This window comes from Mobula hypostoma, chromosome 3, assembly GCF_963921235.1.
Source record: "Mobula hypostoma chromosome 3, sMobHyp1.1, whole genome shotgun sequence".
NCBI lineage: Eukaryota > Metazoa > Chordata > Chondrichthyes > Myliobatiformes > Myliobatidae > Mobula > Mobula hypostoma.
In genome coordinates this window covers 174,217,976-174,245,252 of record NC_086099.1, presented here as the reverse complement: position 1 = coordinate 174,245,252, position 27,277 = coordinate 174,217,976, and the positions used below count along the sequence as shown (strand labels likewise).

The following is a 27,277-nucleotide window of genomic DNA, read 5'->3' as shown; positions in this document are numbered from 1 at the left end:
TGATAATTAATTTGTAGTTGAATGAATTTCTATGGTTGTGATGTTTTAACGCTTAAATCTTTTACAATGTTGAATTTTCACATCAATTTTAAGTCTACTTGTTTTCTACAAAATAGTAATATTGTGGAGTCCCTTAATTAATCATTTTCTGTGAAGCTATTAAATCTTGTGTTTTGTAGAGGTGTGTGTAAATTATAACCAGTGTGCAGAAAAATTTTTACTCGAAGTTCTTTGAATTACAAGAATGTGTGCATTTTTCCTAATTGTATTTAAATATTTACACAACTTACTGTATTAACCAGATAAAGAAAGAATCTAAAGCTTGGTCAACCTTAAGGTTCTAATAGAACTAACATGTGACTATTAAATTACAAGCTTCTATGATGTAATAGTCATAAACTTCAAGTAAGAGAATTCTGCTGTAACCATTCTATGTTCCAGATCTGATTTAACAGCTACATTTCCAACAACAGAAATAAAATATTCAGAGAAAATCCATAAAATGAATCCTTGGGAAGCAAGCAAGCCACACATGACCACTAATCAGAAAAATTTCATGAGGTCTTGAAGCATTTATGAAGAAAAATGGACAAAAGGTAAATTCTCTTGAGTCATTCCTATTCACAAACCAGGAGATTTCTTCATAAACAAGTTAAGGCGGGTCTCTTCCAGTTTTACTGAGGAAAACACTGTGCATTTGTTTTATCAACACTGGTGATACACAGAGAACCCTTTCTATCCAAACAGGAACATCAATCTCCAAAGTTTCCAGATGGCAACATTAAAACTAACAGTTTTCAAGAAGAAATAGTAACTGCAAATTCTTCACTGACATGTTCACCTTATGCTGAAAGCCATACAACGCATACGCTTCCTGGAATTAGAACTTACGGATATTTAGAATGCTTCCATTATGAATTACTCTATCCTTCCTTCTGGGATGTTCTTACAAACAAAGAATCCTCGAGGCCTCAAGAACTAAATTCTCCAGGGAGCGATATGAATACTAAAGGAAAGAATAATAACTCAGCTCCTCCAGCTTTAGCAATGTCCACCCCATTCAATTGTACAAATATTTCTCATCAAACAAAAACAAAGGCTCCATTCCTCATAAATGACTACAAGTACGTGAATTTTGAACCACTTCTGACACCATATTGGAAACAAAAGATCTTCATTCTGCATCCTCTCAAAGCAAAATACAAAATTCGATGGATTGTGCAGAACAAAATGACTAAAAACCCATAAGTGTACCAACTAAATTGTGAGCAGGTCTGGAAAATGAAAAATATAGAAACAAAGTAAATGAATATTTATTTAAAATTTCCAAAGATGTTGAGAATTACATAAAATTTACAAGAAGCCAGAATAATAGGCTCTATAATTCAGCAACTCTCCTGTTTGTGTTCAGAGCATTTGATTTACATGAGATTATATAATTTCAATATGAATTCAATATTGACAGCATTAGGAAACCAGTAGAGTTTCTTGCAGCTTCTCTCTTTCTTGATTACTTGTAGGAATTTGCTTTATGTTTAGGCACGAAGGTAAAATTAGGAGGGACAGGTCCCAATAGCATTTCACTATTAAGAAAACAGAATAAAAGTCTTAGAATAAATATGTATTTTAAATTCATGCTTTCAACCACAAAAATCCACTCTGCTATAAAATGTATGAGAAGCCAAATGGGATGAAACAGTTATATATGTGTTACACATCAAGGAGAAAACTTAAGAAAATCCCATTATTGCGAGTTAGGCAATCAATGTATGCTACATTAGAAAATGTTAAAATTTGGATTGCAACCTTAAATAATCTGTGAAAGTTACATATACACACTAAAAAGGCTTAAACAGCTACCTTCTGATTAAGTTCATTTTAAAACATCTTCAACATTCACAGAGCATATGACTTTACCTTATTTTAATCCAGTCACATGCATTTTGGCTAGACATTAGAGTTTCCAAATAGTCTCTACCCAAATAATAAGGAGGTCTTTCATTGATTTTCTGAGGTACATGTTCCAGAAGTCCTACTGGAATATATCTGAACCAAACAAAAATGCAATGAATGTTACATATCTGTCAACAAAACTCACTTAAGAGAAATTTAGTGCTGATTTAAATATTTATTTTACCTGCATAAGAATGACAGCCACTCCAAGAGAAATCTTCTGCACTTCTCCACTCCTTGTGTATCTGATCCCCAATGCTCTAGCCCATTATTACTGTAATTCTGGAGAATTTCAAATCTTTCTTTTGAGGAAATATCCCAGTGTCGTTGCTCTTTGATCTCAGTAAATATCCATGGTTTAATCAGTGCTCCTCTGAAATTAGACAAACTCAAGTGTAAATTTTAGAGAACTTAGTCCTTTTGATTTTTTACATAGTCACCTCTGCAGAAAGTGGATATTTATCTCCCAGCTACTATACAAACTATCAACTATTTACAAATGTATTAAGAAAATGTTAATTCAGAAAACTCAGAAATGACAAATCTAAAAATAATGCTTTTAGAATCTGTTATAGATAATATCAAACTGTCATGTACAAAAGCAACACTTTGTTGCAAGTATTTCAGCTTTCTTTTGCCTTTCTTTGAAAAACTTAAAAGTTCAGCCCAAAATATTGATTTCGGGTCGAATTTTACAAAAGAAAGTTGGAAATAATTAGTTTTCAAATTTAAGTAATGCTCTGAATATCAATCAAGTTTCACACTGTCTGTGACTCTCAGTTTACAAGAGGCTTTGCTGATGATGGAATATGTTCAACTATGCTTACAATTGAAAGCAATAAATTAAAATCCTCTAAATACATTTTCATTTTAAGTTGTTATTTTTTAAATTAAATTTTTATTTTTTTCTGTCACTATTCTCCTCTTCAAAACAAAACAAATCATTTTATTGGGAGAACAGAGAACCCTTTAGGTGAATTATCTCTGCAATGGATTCCAGCAACATCTGATATCAAGACAATCATGCCCTTTTGACTTGTATTCAGACCATTTCCTTAGCATTCACTCCTTTCTACTGTAGCACCTAAGCTATATTATACACCTTCCATAAAATTCTCTACAAAAAATACTTTTTTTGATGATATCTCCAAACCACTGAACATGGATATACATTGGGCACAGTCACACAGGAACACTACCATAAGCATGTTTTCCTACAAGTCATGTACCACCTGACTAGGAACTAAACTGCCATTCCTTACCATTATTTGATATAAATATTGAAACTCTCTATTCAACTTTTCTTGAAGAATTGGCACTATCACAAGATGGCAGCTCAAAGGAAATTTTGAAGAGCAAAAAATGTCGTTACCACTAATGTTCACACTCCATAAAATGTAACTAGGTAAATCATAACCACACTCATGACAGAAGAGTTGTCATAATTCTACCAACATAGCTGCAGCAGTTATGTTTGCTCGCAGGATTCCTTCTCTCAATTTTTATGAATATATTGGAGTTCATTTCCAAGAAACAACGCTATTCAATACATCAAAAGTTTATTTCAAGCACCTACCTTGTGTAATTTATGCAACCTACATACTGTATAGAATCTCCCTCCTTTATCCATAGTGAAACAATGGAAGCAAACTCAGCTAAGGTCTATGTCTTAACATCAAATCTTGTTCAACCAGAACTGCCAGATTCAGATTTATCCTAACACAGAACATCTTGAAGCGTATCTTAGTAAATGGGCTATTACTAAGAATCATTATTTACATTTTTCTGATTGTTTCAGCAATCATCTTCAAATACAAGAACTAAATTCTCCTAGACTACAGGTCCAAAAAAAGAAGTGAGAAGTAAACGGTAGCTCAGGGTCACAGATCAATTCACCATGGCAGAAGTCAGGGTAGAGGTCACAATTTCAACAACAAAACAAGCCACTGCTAGAACAAGAAGCTGTTGGGGAAAGGCTTGTGCTTTGTGCATACAAAGGCAGGGCTGAATAAATTGGGTTGTGCCTGTCTTATTACTGAGGATAGTAATTACCACAGTGGCTGACCTGGATCAATAGACTATTCTTACTGACTTTATGTTGTACATGGCAATCACAGCATTTTAAAAGCTCTGCTGCTGTCACTGCAGCGATCTTTCTGGAGATAAAGAAATCTTTAGAGTTTAGGGAGAGATGCAGAAACCACGGAAGAACCTGTAACCTGGAAACTCTCATTCGTGAAGCTAAATTACATTCACTTTTCTTTTTGTTGTGGCAGGTTGACCATAACAACCTGCTGTCTCATAATGTTAGAACTCTTTTAAGTTCATTCAAAGTCTCCATATAAACTAATTCAGGTAGCAAGGACCTTTGTGAGAATTATGTTGACAGAGTTTTCTTAATTCTAATTGCACAAAGTGAACAAACCGGACTTCAACAATGCACACATGAACAGTGATTGTATCAGGGAAAGATAGGATAAGACATTTTAGTTGAAATTGAGTGAACATTTGTATTACTTACACACCTTGCAACCATAACTCCTGAGACAGTAGTTGTTGCCCTAGCTCTGTTGGCATCTTCATATGACAAAATATCACCATTTCCTGTTAAACGTAAAGAGTTTTGTTTACAGTATATGCAACCTCAGAAATCAATACAGAATCAAGTCCAACTTCAGCTATGACCTGGATCCCATTACATTTGTCTATCTCCACAACAGGTCAGCAGGAGATGCCATTTCACTGGCTCTCCATTCTATGCTGGATCAGCTGGTCAACAGTAATGCACATGTCCTTGACTATAGCTCAGCATTCAACATTTACATTCCTTTCAACCATTTCACCAAGTTACAAACCTGGGCTTCATGATTTAATCATTGAGCTAATGATTTGAACTAATCATTGATTTGAGAAAGTAGAAGCCAGTAGAGCATGTCCCAGATCTTGTTAGTGGATCAGAGAATAAGCAGCTTCAAATTTCTGTGTGTTAACATCTCAGATGACTTGCCCTGTGCCCTAGTGCAGAGAAGCCATCCTGAAGGAATTTACTTTCTCAGGAGCTTAAGAAGATTTGACCAAGTCACCAAATACTCTAACAAACTTCTGTTGATGAACTCTTGGAAGTATTCTGACTAGTTGTATCATTGGCTGGAATGGCAGTTCCAACATAGAGATATGCAAGAGACTGTAAAGAGTAGTCGACACAACCCTCCCCATTACTGACAGCATTTAAACAAGACACTGCCCCAAAAGTGTCTATATATCTACCTGGTATCCCCACCATCCAGGTTATGCCCTCTTCCTGTTGCAACTGTCAGACAGGTGGTCGAGAAGCCTGTAAGTCCCACACTACCAGGTTTAGGAACCTACAACCATCAGTTTCTTGAAAGGACCTGCACACCCCTGATTCTAGCTCAGAAATGGAACACTACAGATCACCTCTTAAACTATCCCAGATTTGTCTCTGATTGTGTAGATTTTTTGCACTGCTTTTTTTCCCCCATTTACTTCACTGTCTTGCATTATTTATGCATAATTAATATTCTATGCATTGTTTGCACCTATGTCAATCAACATAGTAAATCAAATACACAAGTACACATCTGGTCAGTGGCAATAAAATACATGCAGCAGCGTCACAGGCACATAGCATCATATAATCAACATTCACAAGAAAAAAACATGAATTATATACAAATTTTACAAGAAAAAACACAGCAAAAAAAAAGCAAATATAATTTTTGTGCAAAGTGATCAGTAGCCCTAATGTTGCTGAACTGTGGTAGCGATTAGGGTTTGCTGGCTGGTTCAAGAACCGAACAGTTGAAGGAAAGTAGCTGCTCTTGAACCTGGTGATGTAGCACTTCAGGATTCTGTAAATGCTGTCCTATGCCTGTGCTTGAAACATGTCCGTGATGCTGCTGGAAGTTTTCTATTCCACTTGTACCTCACCCTATTTGTGTATAGGACAATAAACTCGATGTGACTCGATAGGGCATTGGTGAAGTACAGCAATTTTAACTCCCCATTGTTTTCTTAAAGAAGGGCACTATAGTAGTCACTGCAATATCAGGCTCAAGTCCACTAATACTATTATCCTGAGCTTTATTTCACAACCAACGAAGAATGAGATGAAATTGTTCTCTCCTGGAATGTGTGCAGAAATTTACATTATATTGTCTTTGGAGAGATATTTCGAAAGATGCCAACAGTGCAACATTGTGACATGGAAATGGAGTGCTTTCCAAGATGGCACAGCCGACCTAAATCTTAGAATCATGTAACTGTTTCATCACAGGATCTGACCATTGGATGTATGCATCCTTGTCAAAATTTATAGTGGGACAGTGAGGCAGGTTGAAAGTTAGTACTGCTGCCCAAATCTCCTCTATTTACTCTGAATCGATGGCTCAAAGACCAATGGGTATAGATTTGAAGTTTTGGAAATGAGGGACAGATATGATATGTTTTTCTATATATACAGTAGCTACAATCTCGAGCTCACTTCCCACAAGGGCGGTGAAAACAAAGCAATCAAGACTCTCAAAATGGAATGAGGTAGGCAATTAGTTTGCAAAGCTCGGGACAACGGAGAATGAGACTAAGATTGCAACAATTTCATAACGCTAAGATTTTGGAAAGCTTTCCAGTTTCATTTTATAGAAACATTGTGCTATTGGTTTGAGAACTCTCACTTAATAATTGACTAACTAGGATGCTGTAACTGATAGCAAGGAGAATGACCCTAAGCTACACAATAATATTGATCTATTTACAGCAAGTAAATCAACATCCTTGGAAACAAAAGGTAATGTTTTATGTTAAGACCTGCATCAGGCAGATGAAATTTGGTTCTCATAAATGTTCTTGTGGAGCATGCACAATGAACAGTTGGGCTTTAGACCTCAAAGTGCAAATCCAAGGATCCATGAAGGAGCAGTACAGGTAAATAAATTGATAAAGATGGTATATGGAATACTTCAGTGGTCCTCAAACCATCGGGCCGCACAGAAACGATATGATTTGGCAATATGAAACAATACGAGTCAGCTGCACCTTTCCTCATTCCCTGTCACGCACTGTTGAACTTGAACACAACTCCCCCCCCCTCCCGGGGTCGGGCGGTCCGCAGTGCGCAAAAGGTTGGGGAATGCTGGAATACTTGCCTTCATTAGCCAAGTCAGAGGTTACGGTATGCCTATGTAAAGCATTGGTTAAGCCACATCTGAAGTACTGTGAGCAGTTCTGGTCTCCACAATATAAGAAAAATGTGATAGCACTGGAGAGGACGTAGAGATTCTCCAAGATGTTGCCCTGAATTGTCACATTTCACTCATTAGAAGAGACCATACAGACTTGGGACCAAAAAGATGTGTATAATGTTAAAGGAGCATAGATAGAGAGCAAGACATTTTCTCAGCGGGCATAGATTTAAGGTAAGGAGTAAAAGGTTTATTTAGGAGTTGAGGAGAATTTATATTTCCATGAGGATGGTTGGAGGGTGCAGTGGAGGCGGATAGTCATTAACAACATTCGAGATTTATCTTGAAACACCTGGACCTCCAAGGCACAGAAAGCTACAATCAGTTAATGGGATTGTTATGGATGGGTACTTCATGATCAGCATGTACATGGAGGGCCAAAGGTCCTGTTTCTGTGCTATATAACTCTATGATACCTCAAGGACATAATAGAGCTTTGAAAACTCAGTGGTACATCTAAATTATATAATTTAGAAGATAAATGTAAACTTAAAAATGTTGATTCACTCCCGTAGTGGAAAATCAACTAAACTAGTAGAATATTTCTTTTCTTCTTCATCATCAAAGTTAACTTCCAGGGTGCAGGACATGTCAAATTACTTCTCTTTCATGCTTCTAGTCTTACAGGGGAAGAAACCTATCAATGACATAAACGTCATAGTGAACATGTTTATTTAACAGCTGTACTAGTTGTTATTGAGGCCACATTGAGAAGTATTGTGTGCAGTTTCAGTAATTAATTTAGAAAAGGAGCAGAAGAGATTCATGAAGATGGTACCAGGACTGGAGGGCTTGAGTTATAATGAGGCTAGATAGGCTTGGACTGTTTCCCCTGGAGCATAGGATACTGAGTCATAACCAGAAAGGGGGATATAAAATAATGAGGGGCGGAGATAGATAGTGGTGATAGTCATCCTGCCAAAGTAGGGGAGCCTAAAACTAAAGAGCTCAGATTTATGGTGAGAGGGGAAAGAGTTAGGCAGCTCAGCTGGCATGGATGAGTTGGGCCAAGGAGCTTATTTCCCTACTGTACAACTCTATAACAAGATATATATTAACAACTTGACTGTATCAAGTTGCATTGAGTCAAACAATAGAATAAAGGCATGGAACATGATAGGAGAGTCATAGGATGACAGAGTGTGTGACTATTTCAAAGTTCAAAGTATATTTATTATCAAAATACATATATGTCACCATATACAACCCTGAGGTTCATTTTCTTGCTGGCATACTCAATAAATCCATAATAGAATAACCGTAGAAGGATCAGTAAAAGACTGACTGCATCAATTTGCATGTTCAACCAGTGTGCAAAAGACACAAACTGCATATACAAAAAGAAAAAATAATAAGGAACAGATATCGAGAACATGCGATGAAGAGTCCTTGAAAATGAGTCCATAGGTTGTGGGAACATTTCAATGATGGGACAAGTGAAGTTGAGTGAAGTTATCCCCTTTGGCTCAAAAGCCTAATGGTTGAGGGGTAATAACTTTTCCTGAACCTGGTGGTGAGAGTCCTGAGGCTCCTCTACCTTCTTTCCAATGTAGATATGCTCATTGATGGGGAGGAATTTACCCGTCATGGACTGGGCCATATCCACTACTTATTGTAGGATTTTCCATTCAAGGACATTGTTGTTTCCATACTAGGCCATGATGCAGCCACTCAATATATTCTCCTCTATACTCCTATAGAAGTTTGTCAGAGTTTTAAATGTCATGGCAAATCTTCGCAAACTCCTCAGTAGAGGCGCTGGTGTGCTTTCTTCATAATTACTCTTACATGCTAGGCCCAGGCCAGGTCCTCCAAAGTGATAATGCCGAGGAATTTAAAGTTGCTGATCCTCTCCACCTCTGATCCTTCAATGAGGAATGGCTCATGGACCTCTGGTTTCCTCCTCCTGAAGTCAATAATCAGCTCCTTGGTCTTGCTGACACTAAGTAAGAGCTCTTTGTTATGGCACCAACCAGCCAGGTTTTCAATCCCCCTCTACTGTGTCAGTTGAGAATTGGACTAACTAGAATGGTGCGAGAACACCAGATATTGCCACGTGTAGATCCTACCAGCATTTTAAGGTTGGTTTCTCCAGGAACAAAAAACTCCAGATCATCTTAAGACAGTGATGGAGGATACTGTATATCATATAACATCCTGTATCAAAAGTTGTTTTAAATATGGGAGGTTACTCCGCTGGTTTACTTTAACCACTTTGTTTTCAGAAATTGGGAGTTAGGTCATGGGATCAGCCATTATTTTATTGAATACAGAGAATGCTCAAGAAGCTGTAGAACCTTCACTTGCTTCCAAATCTTAAGAGTCTCTGATAAAAGTTACCATAAACACCGCCCCAAAAGGAAATAAAAACTGAACCATACATACCAAAGAGCAGCATTGGCTTAGCTAACTGAGCACAGTGATCAATATAATCCCAATCCGCCAATTTACTGTATCGTTGTTCTCTGGATCGACCATGGAGCTAAGAAGCACAAACAGGAATCATTTAAAAAAAGAATATTGCAATCATATTCCAGTAATAGCAAAAAGTTACGTGCACATTTTAATATTGAAAGGAATTCTAAAATAATTTAATATCAATTTTATAACAGATGACAATATTATAGCTAGCTTATTCTAGAAACAAGTTCACTTTCCTTTACACAAATCATAAATTTTCAATATTCATTTACAATCATCTTTAATAAGAGAGAACATCCTAATTTCACAATATTTTGATGCAAAATCTGACAAGCACACAGGTAATGAACCCGAATGTCTCTTAGAAGGTAGACTGTTAACTCTTAAATGAGGAAAGAGGTTTTGGGAGGGGAATTTCAGAATTTAGAACCTTGTCAGGTGATGATATCAATCCTAAGATTAAAGTCTTTACACCTGGGGATAATCAAGAGGTCAAAATATGAGAAATAAAGATTTCAGGGCGTTCTTCAAGACCAGAGGGAAATGTCAATTAAAGAGAGGGGATAAAGCTGAAAATAATGGAATAGGGTGAGGATAAGAATGAATTCTCCCTCTATTTTTTTTATTAAAACTGGAGTACTGGCTTAATCAGGAGTCAATCAGCACTGTGATGATGGGCAAGTGGAACTTAGGATAAGAAACAGAACACTGGAAGAACTCAGCAAGTCAATCAACATCCGTTGAGGCAAAAGGTGTTTAGGTTGAGACTTGGTTTAGGACTGAGAGGATAAGGAAAGAATGCCAGTGTATAATAGCACAAGTGGGCAAGTGTGAGGGCAGGGTGAAATAGAGGCTGAACCAGATAAAACCTGTGAAAGAGATGGACAACAGAGTTTTGCATGACCTCATATTTGAGGAAATCTGGCCAAGAAATAATCAATAATCAATTCTACTGACAATAAAAGGCACAAATGAGGATTTCAGCAAAAGATGAGCAGGGACAGGGCCAACCAATTTAATAACCAGCAATAAGGGGCATCAATTTGATCTCTATGTGCTTCAAAACTTCACCCAGGGCCAATTATGATAGCAAGATTTTGAAACCCTGGTATGGTTTCAAACTATTAAGAAGGACAAAGTCAGCGACCGGGAAATTGTGTTTCTGGTGGACAGTAATTAGTTTTTGGAAATTTTTGACTTGCCTGAAATTGAAAGCCAGATATGTATTCTGTTAATTAAAGGTCAGTCAGGAGAAAAAGTGGATGTTATACTGTGTGTCCCTAAAGAGAACAGAAAGAGGGTTCGGCGAAAAAAGAGAAGACACTGGATGTAACTGGATGTCACGGAAAGGATGTGAAGAATTATGTAACTGGCTAGACCTGAGTTTGTTAAAGAAGTCAAAAGGCATGAGGAGGATCAGATCCATTAACTGATTGGACTATGGACTGTGGATTCTTTCGGTTTTATAGTTTTTATATTCTGTGTTTTTGCCGGTGCATTTTGTCAGTTGTTTTGTGTGAGGGGAAGGGATTTGAGGGATGATATTCTTGTTGCATTTTGTTAAGATTTTTGTGCAGGTGGACGGGGCTTTGGAACATCGAGGTGGATGCGGAAGGCAAGCAAGGAAGTGCTGACTGACTGCCTTTTAAATTGCTGATAGGACAGATCTCTATTGCCTGAAAAGGAGCCTGTAGGTGCTGTCGTTCTCTATTGCTGGAGGGTAGGCCTCTGCAACTTACTGCGTTTTTTTTGTGCAGGAGAAAGGGGTGTTGAGGGGTTGATGATTGGGTTGCTGTATTTTGTGCAGAGGGGTGGGTTTGATGCTTTTCTTTTGAACTACTTCCACAGTTACCTTTGTTTTGTGGCTATCTGGAGAAAACAAATCTCAGAGTTGTATACTGTATATATACACTTCGATAATAAACAAACCTTTGGATCTTTTTGATGAATTTCATTCAGGTGACATATCAGATTATTTGTGATTTTGATCAGAGCTTTTTTGCTATTATGATATGGAAGCCGTAGACAAGAACATAAAGTTTGGAGGCTACAAAGGACAAGAGAAGTTGGAAGTGGAACAGTAATTTATAAGAATGCAAAGGTATTGAGGTTTTTTAAAGAAAGGAGAGGTATAATAAATTTGAAAGAATGAAGTACAGTTCCAAATAGACAACTTGTAGCATCAGAAAACATGGAGGCTAGGCAGTATTAATGAAGGGGCCAATGGTTAAATGGGAATATGGTCAAAACAATAGTAGGTGAATCTCTTTGACAAGGATTTGGAGACAGTATACTATCTTACATAGTTGTATAATGCAGGTGTTTTATTGACATAAACAACAAGATTATTCTTATATTAAATAGACTCCTTTTCCTGTAGGACAGTGGTCCCCAACCACCAGGCCGTGGACCGGTACCGGGCCACGAGGAAACGATATGATTTGGCGACATGAAACGATGAGTCAGCTGCACCTTTCCTCATTCCCTGTCACACACTGTTGAACTTGAAATAACCTACCAAATCATACCAAATAACACATAAAACCTAAAATAACACTAACATATAGTAAAAGTTGGAATGATATGATACTACACAGTCTATATGGAGTAGAAATAATGTATGTACAGTGTAGTTTCGCTTAACAGAATCGGGAAGATCAAGCCAAAACCGATCTGTAGAGGGAAAAAAAGTCGGCACATATACGCATGCTCACGTCATGTATGCGTACGTCACACATGCGCACACAGGTGCCTGCGCAAGGCTTCATGGTCATGGTAGTCTTTCTCGGGGTAAACACAAGCGTCCCGTATTTGACTGCTACTTTTGTCCCTTGTTTGGGAATGAGAAAGTTGGCAACCCTACTTGACCACCCTCCACCACCCCCGTCAGCCAGTCCGCAAGAATATTGTCAATATTAAACCGGTCCGCAGCGCAAAAATGGTTGGGGACCCCTGCTGCAGGAAAGTAGCAGGCAACTGTCCACATTATAAAAATTAAACCCATTCCACTGCACTCATGATTTACCAATACCAAGCTTGGCCCACGGACAAGATATTTGATTGAAACGGTGGCCTTCAGTAGGAAATTAGAAATACTGCTCTTGAAGGATTGAAATTCATCTCTAATATTTAATTAAATTTTAACAAAGCAATGAGCTTAGAGACTCGAATGGTTTTTTAAACTACAGGGTGTAAAAGTAACAACTTTCCTCTCACTAGTAAATACATCAGCTTAAAATAAGCTGCCAAAAGAATAGAATGTATGTATTGGTACTTACTGTAACCATGGAAAGCCCACAATTCCTAAGACTGGGTATTAGCTTATGGGCAATATTGACCTTCTCTTGTATACCTGTCCTTAATTTTGCTGTCACTGGTACATCCAATACCTACAGCAGAAGATGGAACAAACAGCTTCAGTTACATCTGGAAAAGCAATAAATAAATTTAATAAGAATGAACTGAACATCCACAGAAGTTACTTACAGAATTCATTCCCTTTACAATCTGTTCCAACTTGGTAACACGGTTCATTAGACCACAACCTGCACCCTGAAAGAGAGGCAGGATTTGAGAAGCATTTTACAGAGAGTTACATGTTTATTCATAATTTCTAACATACAGTCCTGTATAATAATGATCATGCTAGATTGTAAAACCAAATGGAAAAGCTAATCTAAAACTCCACAATACTTACAAAGAGTAAAACAACCTTTCAACAGAATTAGGTTTCTCAATTAAAGATTTGTGAAATTGTTTTAAGGAAAAATTACACCTTCACTGTATAGAATTTATAACTGATGGAGTCTACGTTTAGTAGCCATTCAGTTTGAGCAGATCTATATTTATTTTATACAAAAAGCATCATAATAAATGTATTAAACATTATATAAATAAGGCAACAAAACTACTTACCTTCTGATACACCAAATCAATTGGACAGCCAACATTGATGTCAACAAAATCAACATCAATGGTCTGGTTCAGAAGCTCAGCACATTTTGTCATGGTGTCTGGAAAAGCTCCCTCTAGCTGTAACAAAGAAATAATTCATTTTAACTGCAAACAATGATATACTACAGCTACTAATTGTATTGAAAATTCATTGCTAGATACAAGATACTGCTCATATTTTACTGGCTCCCATTTACTTACCTGCTTTGGATTTATGAGTATTCTGAAAATAACTGCTATGTCTTTGAACAGCATTAGGGTCTTGAAATACAAATCACATAACGTGTGTGGTCCAGAACAAGGCCCATGCATGAAACTTTTGCGGAAACTACTGACAAATGACAAAGTACAGCCCCAATTGCCTGCCCTCTTCTATAATAGCTTTACCAACAATCAAAACTATTTAGGATTTTCAAACCCTGACACCCAAAAACATAAAAAATCTACCATAAAGTTTGATTATTAAAAGACTGAGATTTCAAAAGCTGTTTTAGAAATGAAATGAGTACTTTGTGTAATTAAGAACATTAAAATCAATACAAATATTTTAAAACATACAGACACAAGGGACTGCAGATGATGGAATCTAGAGCAAACAACAAACTGCTGGAGAACCTTAGCAGGTCAGGCAGTAGAGGGAAATGGTCAAAGTTTTGGGTCAAGACTCTTCATCTGGAAACAGATGATTAAAAATACGCAACTTATCTTAACTCTTTCCTGCAGCCCTGCAAACACCAATCAAATGAATGAGTTTATGGATCCTGCAGAGCAATCTCATCAATTACTAGATCCGAAGACTAAATTTCCAGCAAAAGCATTGTGGAAGTTTGGCCTTTTCCTATGCGGAGCCAAGTGACGAAGCAAAGCTAGAAAATACAAGAGCATCTAGCCAACAATATTGGGACTTCTGCATAAGGACCCACACACTGGTGCTTACATGAAAAATCCTACATTACTTCCCATAGACAAATTATGACTTTTTGAAAAAAGCATCATCTGTTGAGATGATGAGATCAGTTGGGAGCATTTTCCAATACAAGATCTGTGAAGTCGATTAAAGCACTTTCATTGTTAATTGTTCAGTGATAAAATTGCTCATTTTTATCTTGATGTTTTCCCAATATAAAAACCAGGATAAATGCCACATATGGGTACCGTTTCATATACTTAGATATCTGTAGGTGTAAGCTGGTATCGCGCCATACCACTAACACATGCCTCTTTCTAAGAGCTATCATTCATCCCAATCAGGGATGGTGCAAAAACTGCAACACTTTACTTAAACATCATTTTATTGAGATTCATCAAAATACATAACTTTTGACATCACACACCTGTACTCCAAAGATGTCTTCTGTGTGATGGCGTTTCAACAGTGCCCATTCGGAAGACTGACCTTGCAAAAGGTTTGTACAAACTGCCATTTCCCCACAAGTGATGTCAGCTCCAAATTGTTTACAGATTCGGCGGAAAGGAAGATTTCCACACTGTGATGAAAAGAGTAAGATAGACCTGAAAAGTACCTTTCATAATGTCGTACTGCTTCAATACATTTAGCTGGAAATTTATACTGCTGCTGCTGAACACAGCTCTAAATTAGATTGAACTATGGACTAGTACTTCAGAAGTATTTCTTTATTGGTACCTCCTTTAAACTATAGGCATTATATCCCTACTTTAGTTGGGAAAGTAGGTAATTTCACTTTTGAATCCTATGACAATTCTCAATGTCACTCTCAGCCATTTAAAAGAAGTATGTTCCTAAGAGCTGCGTTTTCTTTCACCAACTTAAACTTTTACAAAATTAGTGGTCTGCCACCAAAGGTCACAAACAATTAAATTTCTTCAGTGTTATAGATATTCTATATTTAATCATCAAACAAGCATGAAAATAGCTGAATAATGATTCTCCTTATAACTTAGATGATCACGGAGAAACCTTGCTTCATCACAGTGCACGATTCCACAAGTAACATCATTCCATTCATCCCATTAAAACCTCCGTCCGTTCTTGTTTAGTCTCTCATATTAGTGATGGACTGACAAACCTATCCACATCTATGTTTGAACTTTAGAAACTTCTAACCTGAACCACATGATGAATACCACAGCGTCAGCAATATTACTCACCGTTGTCAGTGGTGCTAGATATAGCTTATCTCTGAAGTTCAGCTGAAAAATAAAATTAAAACATTTCAAACATATTAATGATCAATGAAAAAACTGATGCACATACACTTGCCTGCGATACATCAAAACCATTCTCACTTTCTAATACTGCTGAAGTAATTGTTAAGGATTTCCAAGCAGCGCTTTTACAATGTGTGCACATTTACATGCACACTGCATAAAGTCAGGTTACTCATAACTTGAGACTCTTTGTGGAATGAAGTACAGTACAGTACAGATTTGGATATAAAGTGTGATTTGGATATGGATGATGCCCCCATGATATTTGCAAATATCACTGAGGGAGAACATCCTGTGGATGAGAAATAGAAGGGACCAAGGATACCATCTTAGATCACACAGCTAGGAAGCAGAATAGGAAACAAAGCAATTGAAAGAGGTATATGGATTATGCTGGATGTCAGATTACAACAGTAGAATCAGAGCTGAATCTCAGAGTGATCGGGACTAAACCACCATGTATAAAATATATTTCAAAAGTGAGGGGGATGTTACATCAAGAAACATCTGATATATGTCCTTTAAAGCAAGGCAAATATATTGGTGAGTTTTCCTTCGCCAACTCAAAACTGATAAAGGTGACTTACTTGCTTCTTCTCATAAGGCCGAAGCTTGATGATATCTTCATCCGTGACAACGCCTAGTCGTTTTGCAGACGATATTTGTATGTCATCATTAGCAGAACCAGCAACAGCTGCATCTATCCCAGAACTAGGAGTGGTATTTTCTTCCAATTTGCTTCCTGGACAGGTAAAAGTATTTAGCAAATGGGGAATTACATTATCATTTGATGCTAAACAGTTTTCTTCCATGACTGCACTTGAGACACTAACAGCTGAATTAATCTCCACTGCCATACCTGTAATAACCTTGGTGGAATCGGGTTTCTCTTCTGAATGATGTTGCTTTCCTGATTCATTTTCTTCTAAACTGTCTTGTTTACCTGATTTTTGTTTTACACTCAACCTTTTCAAATACTGCTCAGACTTGGGAAAAGAAAACTTTTTTTTGCGAAGGATATGCTGCAGTTCCTTGCTGAGAGTATTCTTCACCATCACTTTTGTCTCCCATATTTTCATAAGATCCTCATTAATAAGGTTATTGTTATCCGGCCCAATATGAGATTGTGCATAACGACAGGATATGCCGTATTGACATCTTCCATATGTGTCATACAAGTAACAATGGTCTCCAAGATCAGCAGGCTTCAGTGCCAAATATTTCGACACATCATGCAAAAATCTGCACTTTTCACCATAGTAACATTCTCCTGGAGGTTCCTTGTGTGGGTGTGGCGGGGGGGGGGGAGAGGAAAAGAAAGGCACAAATGATAATGTATGTTTTAGCTTATTAAGCAGATTTTTAACAATATAGCAATCACAAGTGTATAAAAATTTGAAATCTTAGGAAATGAAGTACTATGATCAAAGCATAGGATATGATTGTAAGCCATAATGTCCTAGCAACAGAAGACACCTACAATGCATTGACAATATTTATTTCTCAGGACACTTGGTTTTGCCCATATAGTAGAAATCCTTACAAAATCTGGAAGTACAAATTTCCTAAGTGAAAATGAATTATAGATGAACAACAGATATTTATCAATTTTGCTTCAGTTCATGAGATTTTCCTGAATGACTACAACCCAGCATTCAATACCATCATCCCTTCAAAACTAATCAACAAGCTTCAAGACCTTGGCGTCAATACCTCCTTATGCAACTGGACCCTGGATTTCTTTACTTGTAGGCCCTGGTCAGCATCATCTCTTCCACAATCTGTTAGCACAGGTCTACTACAAGGCTGTGTGCTTAGCCACCTGCTCTACTCGCTTTACACCTATGACTGTGTGGCTAAGCACAGCTCCAACATCATATTCTGGTCTGCTGATGACACCACCGCCATGGGCAGAATCAAAGGTGGTAATGAATTAGCTTACAAGGGTAAGAATAAAAATTTGGCTGAGTGGTGTCATAACAACCTCTCACTCAATGTCAGCAAGACCAAGGAACTAATTATAGACTTCAGGAGAGGGAAACCAGAGATCCATGAGCCAAGTTCTCATTGGAGGATGAGAGGCAGAGAAGGTTGTCAACCTTAAGTTCCTGGGTGTTACTATTTCAGAGGACCTGCCCTGGACCCAGCATGCAAGTGCAATTGCGGAGAAAGCACAGACATCCCACCCTGCAAAAACTCATTTCAGGGAGGTAGCACCATCAATTTGCGGGAGACTCCCGGAACTTCCAGGAGAGGTGGGATGTCTGCAATAGAGTAGCTCCTCAGCAGCTAGCCAGCTAGTTTAAATAATGTTCCCTCTCGGCCTGAAACGTCGACTGCACCTCTTTCTATAGATGCTGCTTGGCCTGCTGCGTTCACCAGCAACTTTGATGTATGTTGCTCCTCATTTCCTTGTGCTTTCTTTCCAACCAGCTATGAAACAACTTTCTAGATAACATGTATTTTGACTTTTGCATCTAGAGTATGCTTGTTGTTACTTTGTTTATATTGCCAATTTGGTGCAAAGTCTGAAATTTCACAATAGCTACTTAACATCTGTCAGTTCTTAAGGTCGTTGTGCTCGAGGTGCAAGTCTCACAGTTTATCTTACACAAGTCTACATTGTAACAAAACTTGGGCAAACTTTTCTTTTGTAGTTCTTTTCCACACCTTGATTTGGAGTGAGACATGGAATTTAATACACAAATACATTAAATAGAAACTACTTTACAGATAGACTTATTTTTACTTTGGAAATTTGTATGCCCAGATTTTGTAAGGATTTCTACCACCTGGGCAAAACTAAGTGTTTAATTGGTGTATTCTCACTAAACTGTCACTGTCACCTGTCTACAAAAGTGTCAGTATGGTAGCAACTGCACAATTTTATTCACCATCTGAAAAATCCTTGAACATTCCTCAAATAAATGAGATCAATTGAGTGAAACAATCATTGCATTAATTTTCTTAATAATTTTTTAAAAAATACTTCTCGTTTCCAGGATTTATAGAGCCAGGCAAGATCTAATCAAGACAAAATACAGGAGCCCTATTCAAAGTTCAGAGTAAATTTGTTATCAAAGTACGTATACACAACTATGTACGACGCTGAGATTCATTTTCTTGCGGGCATTCACAGTAGAACAAAGAAATCCAATTGAATCAATGAAAAGCTACACACAAAGACTAACAATCACTCTGCAAAAGGAGGCAAACTGTGCTTTTATTTAAAAAAAGTAAATTAATAGTACAGAGAACATGAATTGCAGAGTCCTTGAATGTGAATCCTTAGGTTGTGGAATCAGTTCAGTGCTAAGGTAAGTGAAGTTGGTCACTGCTTCAGGATCCTGAAGGTTGAAGAGTAATAAATGTTCCTGACCCTGGTGTTATGGAACCTAGCGCTCCTGTACCTCCTTCTTGATAGCAGCAGCAAGAAGAGGACATGACCTGGACGGTAGAGTTCCTGGACAATGGATGCTGCTTTTATGTGACAGCACTCCTTGTAGATGTGCTCAATGGTGAGAGGGCTTTCTTTGTGATGGCTATATCCACTACTTTTTGTAGGCTTTTCTGTTCTTTGGTGTTTCCAAACTAGGCTGTGATGCAATCAGTCAGGATACTCTGCACTGTGCATCTACAGAAGTTTGTCAAAGTTTTACATGACATGTTGGATCTGCACAAATCTCTAAGAAAGTGGAGGCCCTGCTGTGCCTTCTCTGAACTGGTCCACCTATGTTCTGGTGTCAGAACAGATCTTCTGAACTGGTACTAATGTTGTTGTTTGTTGATCAGAGGAAAACATTTACAATGATGAAAAATGGCTGTACTGTATCAGAATTCCTCTCAATGACAACCCTGTGTTCAAGGAAAGTAGAACGCAGTGTCCAAAGATAACTTTACAACAGGCAAGATTTGCAGCTCAACTGAATGTGAGAGAAAGGACAGGAGCAGAACATATGAGGTAACTAACTACATATACTGATTTTCTAAATCAATATAGCAGTGAAAATGGGAAAAAACTGTGCTTTACTTAATACTTACCCGAAATACTGAAGAACACAACTTTTGATCATGTTCATACTGGTTAGGCTTCATATGAGGCCTGTTTTTATTCTGGCCCCTGGCCTTCCTTTTACTTTGCTTGCAGTTGTCTTTACTTTGACATAATTCCACATTACTCTTTTCAGATTCATTTGTATCTTTCCTACTTTGATCGATTTTAACTTTTTTTGATTCATGCTTTAGAGCATCGTCGGTAACCTCTTCATCTAAACTGTCAGGAAGTGTTAGGTCTTTCTTCCTTTCATTGTTCAGATATTCATGGAATGTATCTTTGGTGGTCAGATATCTGCAGAAAATAAAGCAAATTAAAGCGGTTTTTAAATTATGTAGGATGTACTGCGGATAATGAGAAAGCACTGCCACCTGTAAGCAAGAGCAAAGGCCAACAAAATAGCTTTCAACAAAACAAACATGGATTCAGAAGAAACATTATTAGGATCAGTTGTAGGAAAAGGGAAGTTCGAGGGAAGGGAATGGAAGGGAGAAGAGGTACAAAGATTACATAGAGTTAGGAAAGGAAGAATGAGAGGCAGATTAAGTGAAGTATAGTTTTTGCCCTCTAATACATTAGCTTGTACTTAATGTGCAAGTTCAAGGAGCTGTGAATGTTGCAGCATAGACAATAGACAATAGATGCAGGAGGCCATTCGGCCCTTCGAGCCAGCGCCGCCATTCACTGTGATCATGGCTGATCATCCACAACCAGTACCCTGTTGTGCCTTCTCCGCTATGTTTAAGAGCCCTATCTAAATCTTTCTTGAAAGAATCCAGAGAATTGGCCTCCACTGCCTTCTGAGGCAGAGCATTCCACAGATCCACAACTCTCTGTGTGAAAAAGTTTTTCCTCAACTCCGTTCTAAATGGTCTACCCCTTATTCTTAAACTGTGGCCTCTGGTTCTGGACTCCCCCAACATTGGGAACATGTTTCCTGCCTCCAGCGTATCCAATCCCTTAATAATCTTATATGTTTCAATCAGATCCCCTCTCATCCTTCTAAATTCCAGTGTATACAAGCCCAGTCGCTCCAATCTTTCAACATATGACATTCCCGCCATCCCTGGAATTAACCCAGTGAAGCTAAGGTATCTTTTCAGTCAACTTTGGCCAGCTCCTCCCTCATGGATCCATAGTCCCCTTTGTTCAACTGTAATACTGACACTTCCGATTTTCCCTTCTCCCTCTCAAATAGTTAAATAAGGAGGTTAAGAAGGGATCCTAGATACTAGTCTTCATTATCCACAGTACAAAGTACAAGAGAAGTTTTGATACAAGTTTATAAAGCTTGGTTAGGTTACACACAGAGTATTGAGTGCAGTTTTAGTTGCCACAGTATAAGAAGGTCATGATTCTCCTGGGGAGAGTACAGAGGATATTTATCAGGATGTTACCTGGGATGGATTATTCTGCTTGTTATTTCTTCAAAGAATTCCAACGATTTGAGGAAACAGTGCTGACTATGGCCTATTTTATCATATGCCTCCAAGTACCCTGAAAACACAACCTTAAAAATGGACTCAAACATCTTCCCAAGTTAGGCTATAATTTCCTTTCTTCTGCCTTCCTCCCTTTGTAAAGAGTGGATTGACATTTGGAATTTTGTAGTCATCTGGAACCAGTCCAAAATCTAGTGATTCTTTAAAGATCATTACTAATACCTCTAAAATCTCTTCTGCTATCTCTTTCAAAACCCTGGGGTGTCGTCCATCTGGTATCCACCTTTAGACCTTTTGACCTTTCAGCTTCCCAAGCACTTCTCCTACACACACATACACATCTGCCGCCTGACACACTTGATGTTGCAACATGCTAAACTATAGTGATGGCAAATAGTTCTCTGATTCCCATAACAATTGAAATACGATGGATGCCCACCTTGAAATGCTGGTAGTAATTTTTGACTATCTTTCAAGGCTCAATAAAAGAACACAGAAAGCACAGGTGATGAAAGATAAAAAAACGATGGAAAATATACTGTCTTTGGCTTAGTGCTCTATAAGTCCTATAAAAAAAGCAAGATGAAAGGTTAATTGGTAAGTCAGTATTTTAAAATTTAGTGGGTGTAACAGTATACTTGTTTTGAACTTCATTACTGATTTACAATTACTGCACAGTAAATTATCACTAAATAAGGCATTGTATGCAAATTTTTTCACGTAAATGAATTTCTGCCAAAACTTTAGGAAGGCATTGTAATTTAACTGGACTATATTTGTTCTTTCAATACCAATTTCTGGAAGTAGACATTGTAAATGTTTCCCTTAAATCTGGTTCAGTGTTGAACTGGCAGAATATATTACAGCTTCCTTAGAATGAGGAAGAGTATGGCCCACCACAGGTACAGGTGTCCCCCGCTTTTCAAACGTTCGCTTTACGAAACCTCACCGTTACGAAAGACCTACATTATTACCCTGCTTTCGCTTTCAGAAGGTGTTTTCACTGTTACAAAAAAAAAGCAGCGCGTGATAAAAGGCGGCACGTGCCCCGAGCAGCCGTTTGCAATATGAGTTCTATGGTGTCGGAAAAGCCTAAAAGAGCTTGTAAGGCTGTTACGCTTAGCGTAAAACTAGACATAATTAAGCGTTTTGATCATGGTGAATGAAGCAAGGACAAAGTGAGTTTCGCTTGTGGAAGCTGACGAACATGATGTTGAAAAGATTTTGGCATCCCATGACCAAGAACTGATAGATGAAGAGCTGATGCAATTGGAAGAGGAAAGGATAACAAGCGAAACCGAATGCAGTAGTGAAATGAACGTGAAGCAACTGCGCGAGATTTTCGCTGCAATTATAAGTACAACTTTAATTTTGAAAGGGTACATAGGTTTAGGAGATATTTGCAGCATGGTTTGAGTCCTTACAAAGAACTGTGTGATAGAAAAATGCGCGAGGCTCAGCAGTCAAGCAAGCCTTCCACATCAGCCACAGCAGACGACGAACCTCAACCTTTGACATTGAGGCGGGCAGTCATAGGAGAAGATGAGCTGCCTGCTCTAATGGAAATAGACGACAAGATGACACCCCAGTGTCCCACCACCCCAACACCCAGGCCGTAGACAGATACTGTACCAATTCGCGGAGAATGCAGCAGTAGCCGGGAGGCACACAGCACATCTTTAAGAAAAAAGCCGAAATAAACATGCTAATTAATTAGGTGCCGCCCCACACTTAAACGTCGGCCCAGATCAAAGGCGATGCAATCGGCAATGGGCACTGATCTGGGCCGACAATTACGTGCCCGGCAGCACCTAGTTAATTAGCATGTTTATTTCGGCTTTTTTCTTAATGACGTGCTGGATGCCTCCCGGCTACCACTGGACCCTTGCATGCTTCGCGGTTCTGTATCTGTCGGTGGCCCAGAGGGTGGGGGCCACTGCACCAGCCAACCTGCGACGACTCAGTCTAACACACCATCATCAGTGTGCTCGGTGCTGTCCCAATTCCGGTAAGTGATACTACACTGTACATACATTATTTCTAATTTATATCGGCTGTGTATTTTTACGTGTTGTTTGGTATGATTTGGCAGCTTCATAGCTTAAAGGTTACTGGAGAGCGCTTGCACCATGTTTTTGCCAACAGCACTTGCGTGAGATTTTCGCCACGGAGAACACTGCAGTAATGATTGTGGAAAAGTATTTCTACTTTATATAGGCTGTGTATTTATCATATCATTCCTGCTTTTACTATATGTTACTGTTATTTTAGGTTTTATGCATTATTTGGCATGATTTGGTAGGTTACTTTTGGGTCTGCAAACGCTCACAAAAATTTCCCATATAAAAAATGGTAATTGCTTCTTCGCTTTATGACATTTCGGCTTACAAAGCATTTCATAGGAACGCTCTACCTTCGGATGGCGGGGGAAACCTGTACTTTAAATCACAATGCCCATATTCACTATTTAAAATACTCCCATTTGCTTTCAAATGATCCATTCCCTTCTATCCACTACCTGTTTATGCTCCTATCTGAATGTCTCTTTCTTAATTTAAAAAAAACATTAGTTTTAAAAGCAACTTACTGAGATTTGACTGGTGCTACTCCTGGGTAAGTCACAGTACCATTGGTAGAGTTATTGGCATTTCCTTCATCCATAACCAACCAAGTTGATGATTACAGGTTTGTGAAATCTCGGAAACTAAATGTATCGTCAAACCAGCATTCAAATTAGACAATAAAAAGTGCTGACAATATTGAGCAGTTCAGAAAGCATCTGTGGACAGAAATTTTAAAATGTTAAAACTTCATGTTGAAACTTTCATCACCCTTCATCAGAACTGGGAAACTTAAAAGGAAGGCTTCATGGGCACTCAGGCTCATTCCGACAGCCCAATCAGCGCAGGAGCAGGCCACAGCGACAAGGTTTCTCGCAGGTCATCGACATTTGATTAAAAGTACAGAAGGGACGAGCAGGGCGGCCATCGTTGGGAGTAGACCAGGGGTGAGAGTAGAACTGTCAGGTTTTGGCTCAAAGGACGCTTAGGCTCGAAAGAGGTGTTGGCTCTGGGTAAGGTTCCCTTTTTTTTCCTCTTACTGTACCAAGTGTAGTAAATGGCTGTTGTGTGCTCTTCATATCAGATGTTGGGGTCCTGGCAGACCCAGAGTCTCCGAGGGAACTTCATCTGCGTGAAGTGCATCCAGCTGAAGTTCCTTGAAGACCCTGTTAGGGATCTGAGGCAGTAGCTGGATGTTCTATAGATTCAGGATCAGTTCCTGTGGATTGGAGGGTGGCTAATGTTGTCCCTCTCTTCATGAAGGGAGGAAGAGAGAAAACAGGGAATTATAGACCAGTTAGTCTGACGTCGGTGGTGGGAAAGATGCTGGAGTCAATTATAAAAGATGAAATTACGACACATCTGGATAGCAGTAACAGGATCGGTCCGAGTCAGCATGGATTTACAAAGGGGAAATCGTGCTTGACTAATCTTCTGGAATTTTTTGAGGATGTAACTATGAAAATGGACAAGGGAGAGGCAGTGGATGTAGTGTACCTGGACTTTCAGAAAGCCTTTGATAAAGTCCCACATAGGAGATTAGTGGGCAAAATTAGGGCACATGGTATTGGGGGCAGAGTACTGACATGGATTGAAAATTGGCTGGCCGACAGAAAACAAAGAGTAGCGATTAACGGGTCCCTTTCGGAATGGCAGGCGGTAACCAGTGGGGTACCGCAGGGTTCAGTGCTGGGAACGCAGCTGTTTACCATATATATTAATGATTTAGATGAGGGAATTAAAAGTAACATTAGCAAATTTGCCGATGACACAAAGCTGGGTGGCAGTGTGAAGTGTGAGGAGGATATTATGAGAATGCAGGGTGACTTGGACAGGCTGGGTGAGTGGGCAGATGCATGGCAGATACAGTTTAATGTGGATAAATGTGAGGTTATCCACTTTGGTGGTAAGAACAGGAAGGCAGATTATTATCTAAATTGAGTCAAGTTAGAAAAAGGGGAAGTACAACGAGATCTAGGTGTTCTTGTACATCAGTCACTGAAAGCAAGCATGCAAGTACAGCAGGCAGTGAAGAAAGCTAATGGTATGCTGGCCTTCATAACAAGGGGAATTGAGTATAAGAGCAAAGAGGTCCTTCTGCAGCTGTACAGGGCCCTGGTGAGACCATACCTGGAGTACTGTGTGCAGTTTTGATCTCCAAATTTGAGGAAGGACATTCTTGCTATTAAGGGAGTGCAGTGTAGGTTCACAAGGTTAATTCCTGGGATGGCGGGATTGTCATATGTTGAAAGATTGGAGCGACTGGGCTTGTATACTCTGGAACTTAGAAGGTTGAGAGGGGATCTTATTGAAACATATAAGATTATTAAGGGATTGGACACGCTGGATGCAGGAAGCATGTTCCCTCTGATGGGTGAGTCCAGAACCAGAGGCCACAGTTTAAGAATAAGGGGTAGGCCATTTAGAACGGAGTTGAGGAAAAACTTTTTCACCCAGAGAGTGGTGGATATATGGAATGCTCTGCCCCAGAAGGCTGTGGAGGCCAAGTCTCTGGATGCTTTCAAGAAAGAGATGGATAGAGCTCTTAAAGATAGCGGAATCAGAGGTTATGGGGATAAGGCAGGAACTGGATACTGATTGTGGATGATCAGCCAAGATCACAGTGAATGGCAGTGCTGGTTCGAAGGGCTGAATGGCCTACTCCTGCACCTATTGTCTATTGTCTGTTGACCTTCACTTTGTACGGGAGAGTGTGAGGAGATAATCCATCAGAGTTATAGGGAAGTAGGCAACCAAAGTTGCAGGAGGCAGGTAGCTGGGTGACTGTCAGAGAAATGGAAATGTGAATAGGCAGTTAGCACAGAGCACCCCTGTGGCCATTCCCCTCAAAAGTAAGTATAATACTTTGAATACTGTTGTGGGGGATAATCTCCGAGGGGAATGCCACGGAGACCAGGTTACTGGCACTAAGCATAGATCCGCAGTGCAGACAGAAGGAAAGAGAAGAAGGGAGCAGTTATGATAGGGGTCTCAATAGTCAGGGGAACAGTTTCTGTGGGCACGGACAGGTTACCAGGATGGTATATTGCCTCCAAGGTGTCAGGGTCAGAGACACCTCAGATCACATCCAAAACATTTTGGAGAGGGAGGGAGATCAGCCAGGACATAGGAAGGAAAAGCAAAGAGGTCCTGAAAAGAGAATTTAGAGAGCTAGGTAGAAAGCAGAGGAACAAGGTCTCCTGAGGCAGTAATTTCCGGTTGCTGCCTGTGCCACATGCGAGGGAGGATAGAAACAGGATGATTTGGCAAATTAATGCATAGCTGAGAAGCAGGTGCAGGGAGCAGGGCTTCAGGTTGTTGGATCATTGGGATCTCTTCTGGGGAAGGTATGACCTGTACAAAGGGACAGGTTGCACCTGAACCCGAAGGGAAACGATATTGTCGCAGGCAGGTTTGCTAGAGCTGTTGGGGAGGGTTTAAACTAACTTGGCAGGTGGTGGGAACCGAAATGAAGGGGTGGTTAAAAAAAAGCAAAGGTAGCGTGCAGTCCAGACTGTCAGGAAGGGCAAGCCTGGTGTCTCTCCGGGAAATGGGTGCCGTCTCTCAAGCTTTCGCACATGTGGAAGTTAGGGCATAAAAAATCGCGCACAGAATTCAATTCTCAAGAGCAAGATTTCTGAAAAAAAAATCAATCATTTTTGCATTTTTAGCACGATTAACTGTAATACTTCTCTGATAGCAGTTACATGAGGCGAAGACTGGGACTGAGGCCGCTGCCGTTGCCTGATCCCCGTGGACACATTTAAACCAAAATCTGACCAATTCGTCCGATGACAAGTTGAGAATAAAACAGTTGATTAAATACGGCTGAGGAGAATATTTACCAGGAACGCAGGCTGGTGCGTAAACCGCACGAAGAGACTTCTTGAGAGTCGGACCAACACGATGAACACACTCCAGGTGCACCAATAGAAAGTTCCC

The 27,277-nt window shown here is 39.1% G+C and overlaps 1 protein-coding gene across 2 annotated transcripts; it reads right to left on the bottom strand.

The window, feature by feature from the left end:
- Window positions 1–638: 638 nt before the first annotated feature.
- dus3l (dihydrouridine synthase 3-like (S. cerevisiae)) lies at window positions 639–27,277 on the bottom strand. Of its 2 annotated transcripts, XM_063042374.1 has the most exons (15): window positions 27,181–27,277; window positions 23,863–24,054; window positions 19,821–20,127; window positions 16,639–17,059; window positions 16,367–16,521; window positions 15,720–15,761; window positions 14,924–15,076; window positions 13,551–13,667; window positions 13,122–13,187; window positions 12,914–13,024; window positions 9,600–9,696; window positions 4,479–4,557; window positions 2,138–2,326; window positions 1,918–2,046; window positions 1,240–1,583 (listed from the first exon to the last, which is right to left on the bottom strand). In XM_063042374.1, the coding sequence occupies exons 2-15, from the start codon at window positions 23,934–23,936 to the stop codon at window positions 1,511–1,513; spliced, it is 2,013 nt and encodes a 670-aa protein (XP_062898444.1). In that variant the 5' UTR covers window positions 23,937–24,054; window positions 27,181–27,277; the 3' UTR covers window positions 1,240–1,510. The 2 variants fall into 2 exon arrangements, with proteins under 2 accessions (XP_062898443.1, XP_062898444.1); XM_063042373.1 differs by having other exon boundaries at window positions 639–1,583; window positions 16,367–17,059.

Coding starts and splice junctions, on each gene's coding strand:
- dus3l (XM_063042373.1), bottom strand. CDS start 23,936: ATGGATGAAGGAAATGCCAATAACTCTACCAATGGTACTGTGACTTAC. Junction 15,077..15,719: donor ATCTAGCACCACTGACAACG/GTGAGTAATATT, acceptor TTTTCATCACAG/TGTGGAAATCTTCCTTTCCG. Junction 13,668..14,923: donor AAGACATCTTTGGAGTACAG/GTGTGTGATGTC, acceptor TCTTTGTTACAG/CTAGAGGGAGCTTTTCCAGA.